Source organism: Schistocerca americana, chromosome 7, assembly GCF_021461395.2.
Source record: "Schistocerca americana isolate TAMUIC-IGC-003095 chromosome 7, iqSchAmer2.1, whole genome shotgun sequence".
In the NCBI taxonomy this organism is placed as follows: domain Eukaryota; kingdom Metazoa; phylum Arthropoda; class Insecta; order Orthoptera; family Acrididae; genus Schistocerca; species Schistocerca americana.
In genome coordinates this window covers 373,612,064-373,634,871 of record NC_060125.1, presented here as the reverse complement: position 1 = coordinate 373,634,871, position 22,808 = coordinate 373,612,064, and the positions used below count along the sequence as shown (strand labels likewise).

The following is a 22,808-nucleotide window of genomic DNA, read 5'->3' as shown; positions in this document are numbered from 1 at the left end:
TCCCTCCACGCTGCCCTCCAATACTAAATTGGTGATCCCTTGATGCCTCAGAATATGCCCTACCAACCTATCCCTTCTTCTAGTCGAGTTGTGCCACAAATTTCTCTTCTCACCAATTCTATTCAGTACCTCCTCATTAGTTATGTGATATACCCATCTAATCTTTAGCATTCTTCTGTAGCACCACATTTCTATTTCTTCTTGTCTAAACTATTTATCGTCCACGTTTCACTTCCATTCATGGCTACACTCCATACAAATACTTTCAGGAACGACTTCCTGACACTTAAATCTATACTCGATGTTAACAAATTTATCTCCTTTAGAAACGCTTTCCTTGCTATTGCCAGTCTACATTTTATATCCTCTCTACTTCGACCATCATCAATTATTTTGCTCCCCAAATAGCAAAACTTATTTACTACTTTAAGCAGCTCATTTCCTAATCTAATTCCCGCAGCATCACTTGATTTAATTCGACTACATTCCATTATCCTCGTTTTGCTTTTGTTGATGTTCATCTTATATCCTCCTTTCAAGACACTGTCCATTCCGTTCTGTTGCTCTCCCAGGTCCTTAGCTGTCTCTGACAGAATTACAATGTCATCGGTGAACCTCAAAGTTTCCATTTCTTCTCCACGGATTTTAATTCCTACTCCGAACTTTTCTTTTGTTTCCTTTACTGCTTGCTCAATATCCAGATTGAATAACAGCGGGGAGAGGCTACAACCCTGTCTCACTCCCTTCCCAACCACTGCTTTCTTTTCATGCCCCTCGACTCCTTATAACTGCAACCTGGCTTCTGTACAAATTGTAAATAGCCTTTCGTTCCTGTAGTCTACCCCTGCCACCTTCAGAATTTGAAAGAGAGTATTCCACTCAACATTGTCAAAAGCTTTCTCTAAGTCTACAAATGCTAGAAACATAGGTTTGCCTTGCCTTAATCTATTTTCTAAGATAAGTCGTACGGTCAGTATTGCCTCACGTGTTTCAACATTTCTACAGAATCCAAACTGATCTTCCCCGAGGTCGGCTTCTACCAGTTTTTCCATTCGTCTGTAAAGAATTCGTGTTAGTATTTTGCAGCCGTGGCTTATTAAACAGATAGTTCGGTAATTTTCACATCTGTCAACACCTGCTTTCTTTGGGATTGGAATTATTATATTCTTCTTGAAGTCTGAGGGTATTTCGCCTGTCTCATACATCTTGCTCACCAGACGGTAGAGTTTTGTCAGGGCTGGCTCTCCCAAGGCTGTCAGTAGTTCTAAGGGAATGTTGTCTACTCCCGGGGCCTTGTATCGACTTAGGGCTTTCAGTGCTCTGCCAAACCCTTCGCGCAGTATCATATCTCCTATTTCATCTTTATCTGCATTCTCTTCCATTTCCATAATATTGTTCTCAAGAACATCGCCCTTGTATAGACCCTCTATATACTCCTTCCGCCTTTCTGCTTTCCCTTCTTTGCTTAGAACTGGATTTCCATCTGAGCTCTTGATATTCATGCAAGTGCTTCTCTTTCTCCAAAGGTCTCTTTAGCTTTCATGTAGGCAGTGTCTATCTTACCCCTAGTGATACGCGCCTCTACATCCTTACATTTGTCCTTTAGCCAGCCCTGCTTAGCCATTTTGCACTTCCTGTCGATCTCACTTTTTAGACGTTTGTATTACTTCTTGCCTTTTTCATTTACTGCATTTTTGTATTTTCTTCTTTCATCAATTAAATTCAATATCATTCTGTTATCCAAGGATTTCTATTAGCCCTCGTCTTTTTACCTACTTGATCCTCTGCTGCCTTCACTACTTTATCCCTCAAAACTACCCATTCTTCTTCTACTGTATTTCTTTCCCCCATTCTTGTGAATCGTTCCCTAATGCTCTCCCTGAAACTCTCTACAACCTCTGGTTCTTTCAGTTTATCCAGGTCCTATCTCCTCAAATTCCCACCTTTTTGCAGTTTCTTCAGTTTTAATCTACAGTTCATAACCAATAGATTGTGGTCAGAGTCCAGATCTGCCCCTGGAAATGTCTTACAATTTAAAACCTGGTTCCTGAATCTCTGCCTTACCATTATGTAATCTATCTGAGACCTTCCAGTATCTCCAGGCTTCTTCCATATATACAACCTTCTTTCATGATTCTTGAACCAAGTGTTAGCTATGATTAAGTTATGCTCTTTGCAAAATTCTACCAGGCGGCTTCCTCTTTCTTTCCTTACTCCCATTCCATATTCACCTACTGCGTTTCCCACTCCTGCTTTTCCTACTATCGAATTCCAATCACTTATAACTATTAAATTTTCGTCTCCCTTCACTATCTGAATAATTTCTTTTATCTCATCATACATTTCTTCAATCTCTTCGTTATCTGCGGAGCTAGTTGGCATATAAACTTGTACTCCTGTGGTGGGCGTGGGCTTCGTATCTATCTTGGCCACAATAATGCGTTCACTATGCTGTTTGTAGTAGCTTACCCGCAGTTCTATTTTCCTATTCGTTATTAAACCTACTCCTGCATTACCCCTGTTTGATTTTGTATTTATAAGCCTGTATTCACCTGACCAGAAGTCTTGGTCCTCCTACCACCGAACTTCACTAATTCCCACTATGTCTAACATCAGCCTATCCATTATCCTTTTTAAATTTTCTAACCTACCTGCCCGATTAAGAGATCTGACATTCCACGCTCCGATCCGAAGAGCGCGTTTTCTTTCTCCTGGTAACGACGTCCTTTTGAGTAGTCCCCGCCAGGAGATCTGAATGGGGGTCTATTGTACCTCCGGAATTTTTACCCAAGAGGACGCTATCATCATTTAACCACACAGTAAAGCTGCGTGCCCTCGGGAAAAATTACGGCTGTGGTTTCCCCTTGCTTTCAGCCGTTCGCAGTACCAGCACAGCAAGGCCGTTTTGGTTAGTGTTACAAGGCCAGATCAGTCAACCATCCAGACTGTTGCCCCTGCAACTACTGAAAAGGCTGCTGCCCCTCTTCAGGAACCACACGTTTGTCTGGCCTCTCAACAGATACCCCTCCGTTGTGGTTGCACCTACGGTACGGCTATCTGTATCGCTGAGGTACGCAAGCCTCCCCACGAACGGCAAGGTCCATGGTTCATGGGTGGGGGGAGAATTAATTGCTTATTAAGTGTTAATGATTATACAATAGCTGAATGTGTTGTGATGCCACAAAGTTTGGATGTAAGTGCAAAAGTCGTTGCACGCCATGAAATGTAATGGTTAGCTACTGAAAATAGTCCTGAAATAGAGTAGCGACTTTCGTATAAGATGTTTGTACACAATATTTCCTCGTTTGCTACTAGGAAGAATAATGTGTACCGGAATTTCTTTTACGTATTTGACTGCATTCGTACTATGTTAATAAAAATATCGTCCGATGTTAGAAAGACTTGTATAAATTACTATCTCAGGGAAGAATTTATTGGTTAAACAAGACGCGTTTTCTTTCTTAGATTCAAGAAATCGCGATTTTCAACAGAATTTAACACAACCATTTCAGCTACATCTACGTGAATGCTCTGAAATTCACACTTAAGTGCTCGCAGAGGGTCCTTCTATGCATATTTAAATGATTTTCTGGCACAAACTGTCTTAAACCCGTAGCGCTTTTTACTTATGAATCTAGGAATATACTGATGCTAATCATCTAAAACAAAGTCCAATAGTTTGTTGCAGGTTTGCAGATGGAGTCCGCAACATATCTTGTTGTTTCAATGTCTGATCATTACGGTTCCAAATATGTCCTTCCTACCTGTACGTTTGAGTAGGTACAATATTTTGTGCACAAGGAGCGGATAAACCCTTGAACCATCGGCCGTACCGTCTTGGGTTTCTTCCAATATAGTTGAGCGCTTAGAAACTTAATTATTACGTACTAACAGGTGATATTTCACACAGAACACTGTGAAACATAATACAAGAATATGTCTGACTGTTCCCTAGCAAAGTAATTACACTCTTAGTCCAAAGTTTTTTGTTTTTACCTACGGATAGTGTACATCATCTCGATATATCGCTACATCCAAACATCATGGATTACGGGAAAACTGGACAAAAAGAGAATGCAAGTGTCTGAAATGTGGTGTTGGAGGAGGATCTTTTAAATGAGCTGGAGTGATAAGATAAAAAAGAGTATTATTGCAACGTAGTTTATATTAAACACGAGTTCCTATGTGGGTGATTCAAATGAGAACGTGAAGTGCAATAAAAATTCTGAAAGTTGTACTACCGGTTTGGCAATTGGTTGGAATCATCATTGTGTTTCGACAAATGAGCAACAGTTGGCAGCCTGCCTGTTGCTGCATCATAGAAAAGGAAGCTGTGTTATTGCCAAGATGGCAGCCTCATTGTCGACTTGCACCAAGTTGGAGCAACGATCTGTCATTCGTTTCTTGAAGAGTGAGTCTCTTAAAAATGTAAAAATACTTCACGGCATGAAAATACAGTGGGTGATTCGCGTGTGGCCCTGCCGAAAATGTGCGGGTGCTGCAGAAAGTTTAAAAGAGGAATAACTTTCGTAAAGATGATCCATGTCCAGGTATGCATACCACGCAGTGTTTTGGCCTGTGAAGGAAAATAGGCGAATTACTTTAAACGAAATGGCAATTATTTAGGATATTAGTGTTAGTTAAGCAAACAATGTTGTCCATGATGTGTCCGCAAGATGAGTGCCACGTTAGTTGAGTTATGAATTGAGAGATCGCTGCATCGATGCCTGTGAGGAACATTTGCATCGTCTACAGATGGAAGGTAACGGATTTCTGGAGAGATGAAATCTGAGTGCACTACCTCTAACGAAAGAATTAAACAAGGGATGGCGCCACAAGTCTTCGACAAAATAGGGGAAAAAAATTGCGCACCCAACAATCGGCGGGAGCAGTCATGCTCTCTCTTTTTGAAGGCAAAAGAAGTAATTTTGGAGCATTACATAGAAAGGTGATTAACAGTGATCGGCATTTCATACTCAGATCTGCTAAGAAATCTCCTTCGCTGTGCAGTCGAGTGTAAACGACTTCTGTTGCTGTGTTGCAATATGATGCTGCTCGCCTCCATACTGCCCTTTCAACCGTAGCAACAATGCGGGAAATGAAATCTGAGTGTCCACCCTACTCACCAAAACCCGCCGCAAGTGAATTTCATGTGTTCGGGCGACTGAAAGAAGGGCTGGGAAGCAAGCATTTCAGAAGCGATGGAGAAATGAAAACCGTGGTGCGCAAGCAGTTGCACCCACAACCAAAAGAATTCTTCTTACGAGGTATCCGTGGACATTCGAAGCGCTGTAATGCGTGCATTACACGTCATGGAGACTTCGTCGGAAAATGATATATTTGTAATTTTTCTGTGCTACCTCTTTGCAGGGTGATAAACCAGCAAACCCTCGATTGAGAGACAAACTTCCATGTAAAAACAGCTTCACACTTCTGATTACTTTACTCATGAGTTACTGTGTTAAATATTGTACCTTAAGCACGTAAGCGAGTAAAAATTTAGAAAAGACTTGAGATTATGTTTAAAGTTCGTTGAAAGTCGCTAAGTGCTCTCATTAACTAATATCGGTAAAATATAGCCTGGGTATTTGTCTGAAGACATGTACACAGTTTCACGCATCTTAATGTTTATGACGTAATATCTCCTAAACTATGTGCGCCTGCTTAGCTGGGTGGTAACGTGCTCACCTCCCATACAAGCGGGCCCAGGTTCGATTCCCGGCCGGGTTGGAGATTTTCTCCGCTCGGGGACTGGGTGCTGTGTTGCCCTCATTATTATTTCAGCCTCATCACCGGCGCCAAGTCGCCCAGTGTGGCGTCGACTGAAATAAGACTTGCACTTGGCGGCCGAACTTCCCCGATTGGGGCCTCCCGGCCACCGCTGCCATACGCTCATTTCTTTTTTTTTCCTAAACTGTGTCGAAGAACGAGGTACTTTAATTTTGAAGGTACATTCACTGGTACATGTGAATAACAGCTGTAAAATGCGTTGCGAATACAGTCAGTAGTAAAGAAGTAATAAATTGAAACATCATGCCTGATGCGGCAGGTTTACTGCATGAAGAGCGAAAACCTAGTAGGCGAGAAACTTTTTTCGTTTCATCATTTTGTGGGAATGTCAGCGAGAAAAAAATTCGCAAAGATTTGAGATTATGTGTTAAGTTTGCTGGAAGTCATTACGTGCTCTTATTCTCAAATATTGGATTAAGGTAGTCTGGGAACTTGCACGGGTAGAGTTACACTGCCGCAAGACTTTCACACATTTTATAGCTGCAGCAGTTGTCTTGCCCTGTTGAACCTTTCACATAAGATTATAGCACCTAATGAGCAGATTGCCAGCATTTTAGACGTTTGCCGGCCGCTGTGGCCGAGCCGTTCTAGGCGCTTCAGTTCGGAACCAAGATGCTGCTACGGTCGCAGGTTCGAGTCCTGCCTCGGGCATGGATGTGTGTGATGTCCTTAGGTTAGTTAGATTTAAGTAGTTCTAAGTCTAGGGGACTGATAACCTCAGATGTTAAGTCTCATAGTGCTTAGAGCCATTTGAATCATTTTTAAAATGCTTAAACTGGGTCACTATTTATATGAAATACTGAAAATTCAATTTTCGTTGTCCCTGAACGGCGTTAGATACGCAACCTGCAAATTTCGATCCCGGGATGGTCGCTTAGTAATACAGATAACTGAGAAACCACTAGCTGTAGGAGCATCCTTAAACAATTAACCAGTGTCTGACAGAATCTGTATACAGAACTTGTAAATGAGCTAGCTCCCATTTCAGACACAGTATACCGTACATCCCTTGAACAAAATACTGTGTCCTCTGGCTGGTAGACAACACAGGACACCGTAACCGAGTCATTACGAACATCCAGCGACGGTAACTTGAGGTGTCATAACGAGCACGCGCGTGTGATGTGTGTGTTGACAGGCGCAGCTCCTGAGGAAGTACGGCTACCCGGTGGAAGAGCACTTCGTGACGACGGGGGACGGCTACATCCTGCGCATGTTCCGCGTGCCGTCCAGCCCCAAGGCGAGTGGGGGCTCCGGCTTCCCCATCCTCGTGATGCACGGACTGCTGTCCAGCTCTGCAGATTGGGTCGTCATGGGGCCCGGCGAGGCTTTCGGTAAGCTCCACCTGCAGTGTTTAGGCACTCACAGGACAACAATACCCTTCAATTTGTCACAATTGGCAGTTGTACGGTGTTTGTAACGTCTGGAGGCTGCCCACCTTTGAGCCGTTCTGCTCATTCCCCTCTACTAACACTCAATTGTCTACGTCCAGGTGCCTCGCCATGAATAGAGCTGGACGGTGATAAATGCTCTCCTCCAGACTGTAATGTCGTCATACTTCAATTGTTGCACGCAGCACAACTTTGTAAAGCTTGGCAACATGCTATAGTTGGATCGGCGTAAGGTGACCGATTACAGTTTCGGTGGACCCGGCACGGGAGCTTCGCGCGCCGTCTTCAACCAATAATGTAACGCGATTTTGTAAATGTCTCTATGGCAACGCCTCAGTGGTGCGACATCTACTGTTTTCGCCAGCGGCCGATAACACTTTGGAGTTGAAGCTACAAACTCCACGATGCCCTGTCGCTCTTTCTCTGCCCAGAGGTACCTCCTGACACAATACGCAATGCAGAAGTTGTAGTACTAGTAGTAAATTTACTCATAAATATGTTACCTTTACAAGGGTACTGGACATTAGAAAAAAAATTGTTTCCTTTAGTCTACAGTCACACTATTGTTTCCTGAAATAACTACCAGATTATGCACTAAGTAGCATAAACCGCTCATCCCTTGGCATGAAGTCGTCAAACTGGCCTACCCAAGTTCACTATCTGACCAAAACTACCTCTATTTAATTCGGAATTGACCCCCAGATGTCACGAGAGGCGAACCTGTCAGTATCAAAGGAGAGGGGGGGGGGGGGAGATTGCGTTGTCAGCAGAGAAGCAACAACAGTGGGACGGGTCGTTCAGAGCAGCTCAGTCACATCGGATGTGGACTAGTCATTGGTTGTCACGTGAGGAACAAACCCATCAGGCACATATTCACCCTCCTAAAGCTGCCCAAGTCGACAGTCTTGTGATTGTGAAGTGGAACCGCGAAGGAACAGTTAAACCAAGATCAGGCGGGCCTCACAGACTAACTCCCAAGGACAACCGAATATTGTGGAGGGTGGCTGTAAAATCGCGCATTAAATCAGCGGAAAGAATCATTCGTGAGTTAAAAAACTGCTACGAGCAGTCCATCTAGTACAATGACTGTGCATAGAGAATTAAAAAGATTGGGGTACAACAGTCTAACACCTCTTCAGAAGCCACACATTTCTGTCGTCAACACTAAGCGAGGCTTGAGGTGGCGTAAAGAGCGACGCAGCTGGACGGTCGATGACTGGAAACGAGAGATTTGGATTAATGAGTCACGGGTATACACTACGATTGTTGATATTTTTAAAAATATCGGTAATCCGATATTTAAGAATGTCGTTATAGCGCACGATATGTTGAAAGGAGTATCGACATATCGATGGAAATACACACATCAAAAAAAGTTTTGCCTCACCTCGGTCCCAAGAGTTCTGGAACCTGTACAGAAAATTGGAATAGAGATCAACATAAACATCATTTCCTCCCTTTTTATTGCTCATGAAAACCACACATTGCATGTTGTACCACCAGACAGCGAGACCTTCAGAGGTGGTGGTCCAGACTGGTGTACACATCGCTTCCTCTAATACCCAGTAGCACGCCCTCTTGCCTTGATGCATGCCTGTATTCGTCGTGGTATACCATCCACAAGTTCATCAAGACACTCCTCAACGGCGATTCAGCGTAGATCCCTCAGAGTGGTTAGTGGGTCAAGTCGTCCATAAACAGTCCTTTTCAATATATCGCAGTCATGTTCGATAGGGTTCGTGTCTGGAGAACATGCTCACCACTCTAGTCGTTATCCTGAAGGAAGTCATTCACAAGATGTGCACGATGGGGGCGCGATTTGTCGTCCATGAAGACGAATGCCTCGCCAATATGCTGTCGATATGGTTGCACTATCGGTTGGAGGATGGCATTCATTTATCGCACAGCCGTTACGGCGCCTTCCGTGACCACCAACAGCGTACGTCGGCCCCACATAATGCCACCCCAAAACAGCAGGGAACCTTCATCTTGCTGCACTCGCTGGGCATTATGTGTAAGGTGTTCATCCTGACCGGGTTGCCTCCAAACACGTCTCCGACGGTTGTCTGGCTGAAGGCATATGCGACACTCATCGGTGAAGAGAAGGTGACGCCAATTCTGAGCGGCCCATTCGGCATGTTGTTGGGCCCATTTGTACCGCGCTGCATGGTGTCGTGGTTGCAAAGATGGACCTCGCCATGGACGTCGGGAGTGAAGTTGCGCATCATGCACACTATTACTCACAGTTTGAGTCGTAACACGACGTCCTGCGGCTGCACGAAAAGCATTATTGAACATGGTGGCGTTGCTCTCAGGGTTCCTCCGAGCCATAATCCGTAGGTTGCTGTCATCCACTGCAGTAGGGGCTTAGGCGGCCTGAGCGAGGCATGTCATCGACTGTTCCTGTCTCTCTGTATCGCCTCCCAGTCCGAACAATACCGCTGTGATGCACTCGGAGACGCCTGAACACTTCCCTTGTTGAGAGGCTTTCCGGGCACGATGTAACAATGCGGACGCCATCGAACCGCGGTATTGATCATCTAGGCATGGTTGAACTACAGACAACACGAGCCGTGTACCTCCTTTCTGGTGGAATGACTGGAACTGATCAGCTGTCGGACCCTCTCAGTCTAACAGGCGCTGCTCATGCATGGTTGTTTACATCTTTGGGCTGGTCTAGTGACATCTCTGAACAGTCAAAGGGACTGTGTCAGTGATACAATATCCAGAGTCAACGTCTACCTTCAGGAGTTCTGGGAACCGGGGTGATGCAATACTTTTTAATGTGTATTGTAGTAGGGGTTGAGAATCAGACGTCGACAAGAAACGTTTTGAATTTTATCAAGGTATTGCAGAAAGCATAATTTTATATAGAATCGATTGGAAAGTCATGCTCTGAAACCACATAGCACTTATTTAAGACATCTGAAGTAACTAATATCGAGCGTTGTCTTATTCTCACAGTAGAGTTTCTAATGTGCACAGTCAGTTAATGGAACAGAAAATCAGCATTTGCTTGTGGCATTAACTAAGATTTTAGCAGTAGATAATAATTTATCTGCGTATGGTAGTCAAATGTCACCAGTTAAATACCCTTACCAGTAGAATTTCGAGAGTAAAATAAAAGTGCTTTATGACTGAATCTTTCATAATGAAGTGATTTATAAAGAAAAATGAGTAGAGATTAACAGCGCACAGATTGTAAATCAGAAATTCGTTTCCCTCTTCGATTACGCCTGGAGTACTTACAACTTGTTTTTCTCTAAATGAGATAAGGGTAAAATTAGACAGGACTAAGGAGAATTAAGAACTGGTGCTGCAACTGCTTTGTGTAAGGGAGAGAGAGAGAGAGAGAGAGAGAGAGAGAGAGAGAGAGAGAGAGACAGCAAAGAGGAGGAAAGGCAGGGCTGGGGTGAGAGAGAGCAGCTCTCCATAGCAGTCCATCTGCTGGGCAAAGCCGTCTTCCCCCTTTCAGTGTAGCCCACAAAGTTTAGGACCAAGAAAAAGCACATAAATCGCGAATGCGCGAATCGCCTGATGGAGGCGCGCAGTGACTAGTGTCTGAACACGACCCCAGATTGACAGGTAGCATGTTATTTGATTTATTTCGACCGATTACGTTCGTCAGACGAGTGCATTCTTACACATTCACAACTCTATTTAGTGGCAAAATGTTGGAAGTTAAAAAAAAACGGTGTGGCATACAAAAATAACGATACACCATTCTGTGGTATTTTACTCCTATCTTATGCGTAGCGTTTTATTGTTATTACATCATTGTTTTTGTCGTTCTGCTGATGACACACAGCCAGCGTAATTTTATGAAACTACTACTGTCACCACCAGCAAAGCCTGTATATGTCTGAATCATCGCCGCGCGGGATTAGCCGCGTGGTCTCAGGCGCTGCAGTCATGGACGTACGGCTGGTCCCGGCGGAGGTTCGAGTCCTCCCTCGGGCATGGGTGTTTGTGTTTGTCCTTAGGATAATTTAGGCTAAGTAGTGTGTAAGCTTAGGGACTGATGACCTTAGCAGTTAAGTCCCATAAGATTTCACACACATTTGAACATTTGTCTGAATCATCGAAGTCTTTTCTACGCGCAGTTACAGTGTTCATGTATTATGCCCCCACAGCGTACGTACTTGCGGACGCCGGCTACGACGTGTGGCTGGGCAACGCCCGCGGGAACACCTACTCCAGGAACCACACCTCGTTCGACCCCAACAGCAGCGAGTTCTGGCAGTTCAGGTGAGGCGCAGAGCTCGTGCCAAACATTCTGCTTACTTACATACCTAGCATCTGAGTAGGACTCGTACAGCAATAAACATGTGTGTTACACTTGAAGCATTACATACAACTTTCCAGTTGCCATTCCACTTGTGCTGTTCTGTTCGTACACATATGTACGTCCACAACACCTCCACCACACACCAAACAGTAGGGTACAGCCACGGTCTGCTGCGAGTGTAAACAAATGGAAATGGAAATGAGCGTTTGGCGTCATGGGCCAGGAGGCCCTTTACGAGGCAGGTCCGGCCGCCTTGGTGCAGGTCTTATTACATTCGACGCCACATTGGTCGACCTGCGCGCCGGATGGGGATGAAATGATAATGAAGACAACACAACACCCAGTCCCTGAGCGGAGAAAATCCCCGACCCAGCTGGGAATCGAACCTGGGCCCGTAGGATGGCAGTCCGTCACGCTGACCGCTCAGCTATCGGGGCGGATAGTGTAAACAAACGAGAGACGGTCCAAAGGGTCCAGTAGCTGTGTGTGTGGGGGGGGGGGGACAAGCTCCATCTCCCTCTGGGCTGGTAGCCTACGTCAATGTTCTGTGTTTCCGCAAAAGCATAACTGACATGCTCATAAGAATCACCAATTAGTCTTTTCACTCAGTTCGTAATAAGAAAAGAAAACAACAAGTAACGAACAACACAGAGCATACCTGAGTACACAAAGCATTCGGTAACTGCTACGACACAGTTGTTTGCTTCGTTGTCAGCGTCGTAAACTTGGTGGCTCAGGCGCGTCCTATAGCAGTATCTAAGCTGTCCTGATGCACGACTTAGAGCTGACTTGGACATGGAGTTGCACGAGTTTTGTGACGTCACTTCTTGCCATGCTTGAAATGCAAAATAATTTCTGAGATATTTTTACAATGTGTTACGAAACGCTGAGCAAATAAGCTCTCTCGTGGTTATCCTGTGCTCTTTGACTGTGTATTTGTACATCAGTCTGGTGATTCAACCTGTTGTACTGTCATTCGTGAACTGCATTCCAGGGTGTGTTTTCCAACAGGCTCACGCTCGCCCACATACCTCTGTAATGAACAAAATACGAGCATATGGAACATCAGACCAGTTTCGTAATCGTGTTGACGAGTTACTAGCAAACAGAAAGCAGCATGTCGTTTTTAATGGAGAGACATCGTCAAACGTAGAAGTAGCTTCGGCGGTATTAAAAGGGAGTTATGTAGGACAGTTATTGTTCACAGGATGTGTAAATGACGTTGTGGATATCGTTGGAAGCTCTATGAGGCTGCTCACGGATGTTGCTGTTGTATATAGAGTAGTCGCAACGCCTGTAAAATTGTAGTCAAAATATGCAAGAAGATTCTGAAGGGTTGATTTGCAATCGACTCTCAGTATAAACGAATGTTAATTAAAAACCACTCCAATTGCTTTTTTTAGAACTTTATTAAAGTCACACGACAGATTTCGGCCCTTATAATATGTAATTATCACGTTTCTCCGAAACTGCCGAATTATAACATATAATATGATGGTCATATAGATATTTTTGTTTTTATAATAGGAGATGAGAAACAATGCTTGTATATGTGTAGCACAAGCGCAGAAATAATGCACAACTTACTTTACTCTGTAGAGAAGCAACATCAAATGATAAAAACAGTACAAGTCTAATGTATTTCAATGACCAGATCTCATACAAACTAAGAAACCTTTTCAAAAAATTTAGTGTAAAATTCGAATGTCAATAGTGTTCCTCAGTCTGGGACCCTTATTGGGTAGGACTGCTGAACAGAAAATATCCAAAGAATAACAACGTGTTTCGTCATGGATTCATTTAGTAAGTGTGGTAGCGGTATGAAGAGCCCAAGCTCCAGAGGCAGGTGCTACAAGAGAAGCATAATACATCATGGTTTGGTTAGTGATAACATTATGAAGCTTTCATTCCTATTTTGAGCCAACCCCCCCTTTCCCTTGACTTTGCTCCTTCCGATAACGTCTTTGCACCTCCCTGAAGACACACATAAGTAGAGTTAAGTTTTCACCCGATGAGCAGGTGCAGAAAGAGGTCCTGAAGTGGAAGAATGAGTTGGCGGACGAGTTCTTCAAGGAGGACTTAAAGAAACTCGTTCCACGGCTCACCACGTGAACTCAATGGAATGGTGATTATGTAGAAAAATAGTCAACAAGTGTATCAACAATACCTTCTAATTTTTTTCAGATAAAAACTTTCTAAAAAAAATACAAACCTGTAGTACACTTACTTTCTGAACATTCCGTGTACTACAATTACTACTTGATACATAGCTTCACTTTTCTCCACAATTTACTGTAAGAGATGTACACCATCCCACCAGCCCGACCCCGGTAGCTGAGTGGTAAGCGCGACGCAATGTCAATCCTAAGGGCCTGGGTTCGATTCCCGGCTGGGTCGGAGATTTCTCCGCTCAGGGACTGGGTGTTGTGTTGTCCTACTCAACATCATTTGATCCCAATCGACGCGCAAGTCGCCGAAGCGGCATCAGGTCGAACTACTTGCGCCAGGTGTACCGTGTCCTGACGGGAGGCCCTAGTCACACGACATTTACATTTATTTTACCATCCCACCAGAAAGTCCTGAGACTGATTTTATTGCTGGCGTATGGGCAACGTCAGCAGACTAATTACGAATGAAGCTTGAACCAGCAACTGTAAACAGCAGATGTGCGTTCAATTAATCAGTCGTGAACAGACAGTGTTAAGTAGTGGACGTGCAGCCGTTTGTCAACGCTGAGTCGCAAATTGCGATGGAGCAACATCTCTATATTAAGTGTTCAAGACATTCCCAGAACAGCTCGAAGAAGAGAAAAGTGTGTGTGGAAAGTTTGTCTCATTCATCTTCACTCCCGAACATCAACAACGACACGTGGGCGCCTACCACGGCTTGATTACAACAAAAAAGTGGCCAGTTTTTTTCTGGAAACATCATCGTAGATGACGAGACAGGGTGCTGTCAATACCAAACTACCACAAAACGACAAATCGCAGATCGAAGGAGGAGCGAATGTGACACGCGAATTGAACAACATCCCAAAGAAGGACTCTTCTCATAGTTTCACGTGGTTGTGTGAACATTCTGTGCGTTGTATTCACATGAGGAGAGACAGTTTACAACACCTTAAGTATTAAAACTACGATCTTAACTTTTCTCTCGTTTGTAATAATCCAGTCTCAAAACGTTTCGGACTGACGTGGTACAACTTTCCCACAAAAGGATTGTTAGCGATGATTGCATTCACACTTACAAGAATACGACAAGTACGCCCATTTTTTTCTGCCAGTGTCAGCCTTACTTTGTATATACGAGTCATGGTTTTTAAGTAAGGTTTGTTTGAACATAAGTACACAACGAAAGGTTATTTCAAAAAAGTAAATTTTGTTTTCAGAAAGTATATGCTTCAGAAAGTATATACTTCACTCATCATTGTAACGGTTGCCACTGAGGTGTTGCTTGAGGTGGAGGAACAGATGGTAATCGCTCGGCGCAAGATCAGTACTGCAGGGTGGGTGGTCTAAAACTTCCCAGCCAAAACTGTCCAATAAATCGCGGGTCTGACATGCTGTGTGAGGTCTTGCATTGTCATGGAGAAGGACAATTCCCTTTGTCAGCATGCCGCGTCTTTTGTTTTGAATCGCTCTGCGTAGCTTTCTCAGGGTTTGGCAGTAGGCTTCTACATTGATAGTGGTTCCTCGTTGCATGAAGTCGACCAACAAAACACCATGCCTATCCCAAAACACCGACGCCATGACTTTGCGCTGGGACAGAGTCTGTCTGGCCCCCAACTTTACAGGCGAGTGCGTGTGTCTCCATTCCATGCTCTGCTGCTTCGATTCGGGCGTGATATGCGAAACCCTTGTTTCGTCTCCAGTTACGATCTGACTCAAGAAGCCGTCACCTTCTTTGTGAATCAGGAACTTCATCACACACTCGAATCTTTGGTTTTTGTGGTCCTCTGTTAGGAGTTTCAGGGCCCAACTGGAGCACAGTTTCCTAAACCTGTAGATGTTCAGAAACAATGTAGTAAAGCACTGATCTCGACACGTCAGGAAATTCGTTTGAGAGACCTGTTATTGTGAAGCGCCTGTTCTCACGAATCCTCACTTCAACTGAAGCCACCAAATCATCTGTAATCAAAGAGGGGCCACCGTAGCAGTCCTCATCATGGACGTTGTCACTGCCATCTTTGAATTCTCGTGCCCACTGACGCACTTTGCTTTCACTCATAACAGTATCACTGTACACTTCGCAAATCTGTCGATGAATTTCTGCAGCAGACAGGTTTCTTGATGACAAAAACCGTATCACTGAGCGAACCTCACACGCGGCGGGTGAGTTGATAGTCTTATACATTTTGAAAGCACAGAACAGAACTGTACAAGTTAGCGACAGAGCTGAAACTGAGCGCGGTTGTTCCCGAGGCATGTCGGGACACGACGCATGCGCTCATTGCGGTATGCGGGCGAACTACTAGTGTCTACGACAAAACCGATCTTACTTAAAAAAACAAGCCTCGTATTTGTCATCTTCCTGCACTTACATGCAGAAGCCTTTCTGTTTCTACAAACACCTTACCTGCTCAGAAGTACAAATTCGTCAGATTAGTTTTTCGCGGTGTTTTTTCTGTATCGTGCTGTTACGTATTCTTACAGCTGGCACGAAATCGGCTACTACGACCTGCCGGCGATGATCGACCACGTCCTCGCCCAGACGGGTCAGTCAGACATATTCTACGCCGGCCACTCGCAAGGCACCACCTCCTTCTACGTGATGGCCTCCATGCGTCCAGAGTACAACGACAAGATCCGCGTCATGTTCAGTCTGGCGCCAGTCGCCTATATGAACAACCTGGACAGCCCTCTGCTGCAAGTTGTGGCGCAGTTCGTCGACCAGATTTCGGTGAGTTCTTTCTTCTAAGAATACAGCTGTTACGAGTCACTATGTAGCCAGAGACCCCGGACACTCACTGTTTCGTGTATCTAATGTGGCAACCATGAAACTAATAGTGTGCATGACCTTACCTGCTAATATTACTGCGTTTAATGTCCGAGGATGGATGGAGGAGGGCGGCAGACCATTTAAGCTATGACCATTGAAATCAGAGTGTTTCCTTCGACAACTATTTATCACTCTTAAGGAAGACGATACCTGATCTTTGGAGGAGCTACTGTGGCTTTTAGCTGCCAATCTATATCGTCCCAAAGATCTTGCACTGAGTTCAGGCTACAGTCTGGAACCGCGCGACCGCTACGGTCGCAGGTTCGAATACTGCTTCGGGCATGGATGTGTGTGATGTTCTTAGGTTAGTTAGGTTTAAGTAGTTCTAAGTTCTAGGGGACTGATGACCTCAGAAATTAAGTGCCATAGTGCTCAGAGCCATTTGAACCATTTGAACTGATTTCAGGCTGGGGCTTTTACACTTACATGTACACTCCTCATGCCACTGTGTCATTGTAAAGTGAGTGATGGAGGGGACTTCAAACCAACATTATCGATTTTTTGTCCTGTTCCGTTCACATATTGAGCGAGGGAATGATTACTGTCTTCCTGCCTCCGTAAGTGACCCAGTCTCTCTCATCTTATTCTTATCATCTCTACACGAGACATGCGATGATGACAGCAGAACAATCGCACAGTCTTCTTCGAATACAGGTTCTTCTCATTTAGTCATTAGTGTTTCACGAGAACCACGTTCTCCACCTTCCAAAGATTTCCATTTAATATCCGCGAATATTTACATAACACTCTCGTGTGGACACCTTTTCTCAAACTTTTTAGGGCTCCGTCCTCATTCGGTAGAAACGGAACCCTTTTAGCATCTCTTTATTGTCTGTCTGGCTGTTTAGACCCCTATTGCTCAGGAACGGGTTGAGGTTGTAAGTAGGCTGTTTAGGTCTTCTTATTGGTAACGCCACGTAGCGCTCTGTATGAAAATCACTGGCTGTGCTGTGTGCAGTCTGTGGCTAGTTTGCATTGTTGTCTGCCATTGTAGTGTTGGGCAGCTGGATGTTAACAGCGCATAGCGTTCGGCAGTTGGAGGTGAGCCGCCAGCAGTGGTGGATGTGGGGAGAGAGATGGCGGAGTTTTGAAATTTGTAAGACTGGATGTCATGAACTGCTATATACATTATGACTTTTGAACACTATTGACGTAAATACATTGTTTGTTCTCTATCAAAATCTTTCATTTGCTCACTATGCCTATTAGTAGTTAGTGCCTTCAGTAGTTTGAATCTTTTATGTAGCTTGCAGTAGTGGCGCTCGCTGTATTGCAGTAGTTCGAGTAACGAAGATTTTTGGTGAGGTAAGTGATTTGTGAAAGGTATAGGTTAATGTTAGTCAGGGCCATTCTTTTGTAGGGATTTTTGAAAGTCAGATTGCGTTGCGCTAAAAATATTGTGTGTCAGTTTAAGCACAGTCATGTATAAATTTTTCTAAGGGGAAGTTTCATATTTAGACCCCTATTGCTCAGGAACGGGTTGAGGTATCAAGTTCAGATTTATGGCACATACTAAGGTCTATGATACAGCGGCAATGTAAAAGCTCTAAGTTTCCAAGTGAATGAAATCAATAAAAAATACGGTCATTTATGTCACATATTTTGATACTCGCAAACTCTCTCATCAAAACCTGCAGGGTACTTCCCGTTGATTTAGAATCACGAAATTTGACAAAAAGCAAGATATTACAGAACACGTAAGGTAAAAAATGCGAAATTGTGAATTTGTAATTATATCAACGAAAAATATTTTTTTCGTTATTTGTTTTCCGCCTGACTTTCTGACCGTCTGCAAAGACCCCTTTTTCTCAGGAACGGGTTAAAGGTAACAGGTTTAAATTTATGCCGCATGCTAAGATCTACTGTCCATTGGCGGTGTAAAATATTTAAGCTTCCAAGTGACTGCAATCAAAGGATCCGGCTGTTTATGCCACATATTTTGATACTCACAAACACACTCATCAGAATCTTTATTGTACTTTCTGTTGACCTACAATTATGAAATGTGGCAAGAATCAAGGTTTCGCAGTATAAGTTAGGGAACAAACAGCGCAAATTATCTTGGAATTGATCTCGAGAGTCTAGGAGTTCCCGGTACCGATATCTTGCTATTATCGACATCGGTAACAGACAAAAATCGTCGAGATTCTCGATTCACAGTATGGCTGAACTATCTATGTACGTAATTAAGTTTGTGCGGAACCATCGGTGCGGAATTCTGTTTGAATATATCTTTATTTTTTCTTTGTGGTCCAACAAACTACTTTTCAAACATTCACATCACCTCTACATGTGATTTTTTTTTCCTAGATGCAAAAAAAAGCAAAAACACAGAGCACATAAATACTTTTTTACGATGGAACGATGATGACTTTTGAAAAGGAACATATGAACACAAACAAATGGCGTGCAGTGAATTTTTTATGTTCCAGATATTTTATCTGCGGAAGATTAGAAGACGTTAAAAATCTCACAGCACACTTGACATTTACTCGCGACACACCAACGTATCTCGACACGGCGGTTGAGAAATGGTGATGGACTATAAGGGCTGTAACAGTTCTAGCAACGTGTCTGATTTTGTTAAATTTTTGCTGTAATGCATACTTGATAAGGACTCCAAACGCTGGAACAATAATCTGGAGTCGGTCGCACTAACATCTTGTATACAACTGCCTTTACAGAAGCCTTTCAACGAATCTGTTTCCATTCGACTTCAAGAAGCTAAATATACCAAACTGACTTGACTTTCTTCGAATCGCAATTTAAGGGAACTGATTTTAATATTTTTGTGTGAAGAAATGGGGCCGCTCGATCCCTGCACTTGCATGATGACCGTGACAAATAGTTCTACTGTCCTCTCTCCAAGGGGCTTTAATTGCTGTTTAGGAGACACAGGATGCGGATCTGTAATGTCGTCCATGCGTTGGGATGGTCCTGTCTAGTAAATAGTAGACAGAAAGCTTTTGAAGTGCAGCCGTCAGGACACAGAAAGAAAAAGTGCTACTGTAAAGCCTAGTTTACACAACGACATTGGGTTGCGCCACTCGTTGCGTGGAATGAGTTGCACACAAATGGTTTCAAATTTGACTGTAGACACGGCGAAACCAGTATATACTTCAGTTTCGTTGTTTTGTGAGTTCCTGAGTGGTGTCTGAAATGAAAGTTTTGGCACCTGCACATCGCACAGGTTGTGATGGAGTTAAAGCTTGTGTGGAATCGCTGCATGATAAAAAAATAAGAAACGTGTTTCGATTCATGACTGGATGAAGATAAGACGTCAACTCGGTTGCTCAGCATCTCTGCTGAAATAATTTGTAATGGAAGACCTAAGAAGCTTTTTTACTAATCTTAGAATGCCACCAGAACTGTTCACGTTGCTCTAAATAGAGTTAATTATGTGATAAGGAATAAAGGTACTGTAATGCATGAAGCACTGTCGCCAGAACTGAAATTACATATCACATTGCATGCATTACAATTGAGAACACTCGACATGCTATAAGATGCGGTTTTAGTTGATGCCGCTTTTTCATTAACACCAGTAATTATTAACAGTAATAATTATTAACATTAACAACAGTAATTATTCGAAGCAGGCTGCATTAAGAAGAGAAAGGTCTGCAAACTACTCTCTTGAAGATAAATCTGTGCAGTGGCAATACTTCAAACTTCTAACATATGTGAATGGGGAGCCCTGCTGCGACGTTTTAAATAGATGAATACTGAAAAAAGAATGCAGCTTCTTGATTTGCGTAGCCTTCCCTCTGTCAACAATATTCCTTATAAAAAGAGTGGGCCAACTTGAACGATGGGATTTTAGTCTTGTAGACGAGAGCATTTCTACAGCTATAATTACATTTGTTTGTATTTTTTCTAATTCAGTTGTATATGTACTCCTAATTCAATAAATTTTGCCCTGCAGCTCATATATTGTCAAACTACCTATGTTCCAATCGCACGTGACGGTCTCAGGAGCAGCAACATGTTGCTATTTTTGCAACCAGCATCACTGAAATCCCGCAAACACCTATGCAAAGCATAGATATCCAAAAGGCGAATATTATTCTCCGTTTCCCACTTCATATTTCAATTTATCTACACTCTACGTACACAACCTCAAAACTTATGCAACTAGTGTCGCCAAAGTTGCAACACGCCGAAACTGTTTAGTTTCACCGACGAGTTACGCAAGCTCGCGGCGCGCATGCGCAGTGACCGGTAGCGCAGTTGCGTGCAACCTAGTGTCGTCGTGTAAACTAGGCTTAAGCCTGGGAGAAAACCCCCTGCTATTGTCACACGGTGCGTGATGGGGCAGCAACGCTTGCCATCTGCCACAGACTTATTGGGCACAAGGATATGTTAATGTCGGTGTAGTTATTGTTATTCCAAAGCATAGAAGACGTCTCCTTGTGCGAATGTAGCGCTGTACTTCCTGCAACACGACAAACTCGACGTCAGGGAAATCAAATTTATTACGAAATGGCCTCTCAGAATACTTTATTTATGTGTCCTGTCTGCGTTTTAGGTGTTACACAGCAAGTCAGATTTGCTGATGTACCCCCGAGGCTTCTTCCTCATCTTGTTGTTTGTTGTATGGGGATGTGTTTTTGCCTTAGATGGTACTTCTTCAAAGCAATATTTTTGGTCGGTTGTTTTTCCACCTATGGGTTGTAATCCCAGCTTTCCAGATAGAGAGTTGCGTGGTTATTCGAAATTTCGGATTCTTTTAGAATCACATGTTCTTGAAAACTTCCGTGAGGAACTCGAGGCGTAATTCAAATTAAGGTTCGTGCGTAGCGTGGGGCGTTGGTTATAATGCGCAGAATTTTCGTTTGTGCGACTTATAGCCGGCGCAGATGCGTTGCAGTTTCGTATTCCTAGGATGGAGCCGCGTATGTCTGCGATGCAGCATCTCTTACTATCGTAAACAACATTCATCCGGCATTTTTCACTGTCATGCAAATGGTTCAAATGGCTCTGAGAACTATGGGATTTAACTACTGAGGTCATCTGTCCCCTAGAACTTAGAACTACTTAAACCTAACTAACCTAAGGACATCACACACAACCATGTCCGAGGCAGGATTCGAACCTGCGATCGTAGCGATCGCGCGGTTCCAGACTGTAGCGCCTAGAACCGCACGGCCACACCGGCCAGCCACTGTCATGCACTCCAGCCTATATGCAACATGTGGTATGGCTCATCACTCAGTAGCACCTGCCTCTACTGATCAGTAGAACAATGGTGGAATTTTTAAATCTCTCAAAAATCACGCTTAAATCTTATGATCACTGCATTCTGGGCACAACGCTTCCCCTATTGTTATCAGTCTTTTATACTAAGTGATTTCTGTTTCACGGGAATTAGAGCGTGGTACAAGGCACATTTCTCTGCCTAATGTGTCAGCTGAAGACTAACTAGTACTAGCGAAGGCGAAAAAGGGACAAACGTAAAATTTGGTATCATTTACTTCAATTTACCTATATAGGTCAACTGAAGAATAGGTTACTACTACTAGCGAAGGCAAAAAAAGTGACAAACGTGAAATTTGTCTCCTGTACTTTGACCTATATAGATCAACTGGAGATTAGGATACTAGTAGTAGTGAAGTCGAAAAACTTGACGAACGTAAAATTTGTATCCTGTACTTAAGCTGACCTATACAGGTGAACTGGAAAATAGGATACAACCTTCGTAGTTCAGCTGAGGCACAGGATGTCTGAGTAACGTACGACGGTTGTTTTGCTTTCTCTAGTACTAGTATCATATTCTTTAGTTGCCTTACACAGAACAAGATACAAATCAAATGCAGAAGAAACAGTAATTGGAACGACTCGCTGTCAGACTATGATTCAAAAATATTCACAAATTATTTAAAATTACCACAAGCAACAAAAGTGTAGACAACATCTATCTCTTTAATAACACATTCGTTTATTTTTATTCACGATTATACTGCTTCGCCACAGAAGATAACCAATTTATTTTCGATGTCTCGAAAATAAACAAATTGATATCTATGACTAATAAAGATATGTCGTCATTGATGAAAGGCGACGAGTTATATCCCATTCTTCAGCGGACCCTTCTTTTATGTGTCTGTATCCACTATCGCATTAATTTGATTGAAATAGGCTATTTTTCTACATGACATTTTTTTGAAATGTTTGGTTTAATTGAAATTTAGCTAGTGTCACTCTTTTGAGCATTATGACCCAACACCATTTATCTGCCAGCGTGGCATGATTCACACAGGAGTGTAGGATATATCACCTTTTAACGGTGTCCCGTATTCCCGTCGGCTGGTACAATACCGTACATTCATAGATAACAGTTT

At 43.3% G+C, this 22,808-nt stretch overlaps 1 protein-coding gene across 1 annotated transcript in view; it reads left to right on the top strand.

Annotated features, from left to right (window-relative positions):
• Positions 1–22,808, top strand: part of LOC124622472 (lipase 3-like) — a 72,450-nt gene that overhangs the window by 9,208 nt on the left and 40,434 nt on the right. The window contains exons 2-4 of the mRNA XM_047148180.1: positions 6,929–7,124; positions 11,315–11,429; positions 16,122–16,368. Coding sequence (XP_047004136.1) covers positions 6,929–7,124; positions 11,315–11,429; positions 16,122–16,368 — 558 coding nt within the window. The remainder of the gene's footprint in view (positions 1–6,928; positions 7,125–11,314; positions 11,430–16,121; positions 16,369–22,808) is intronic.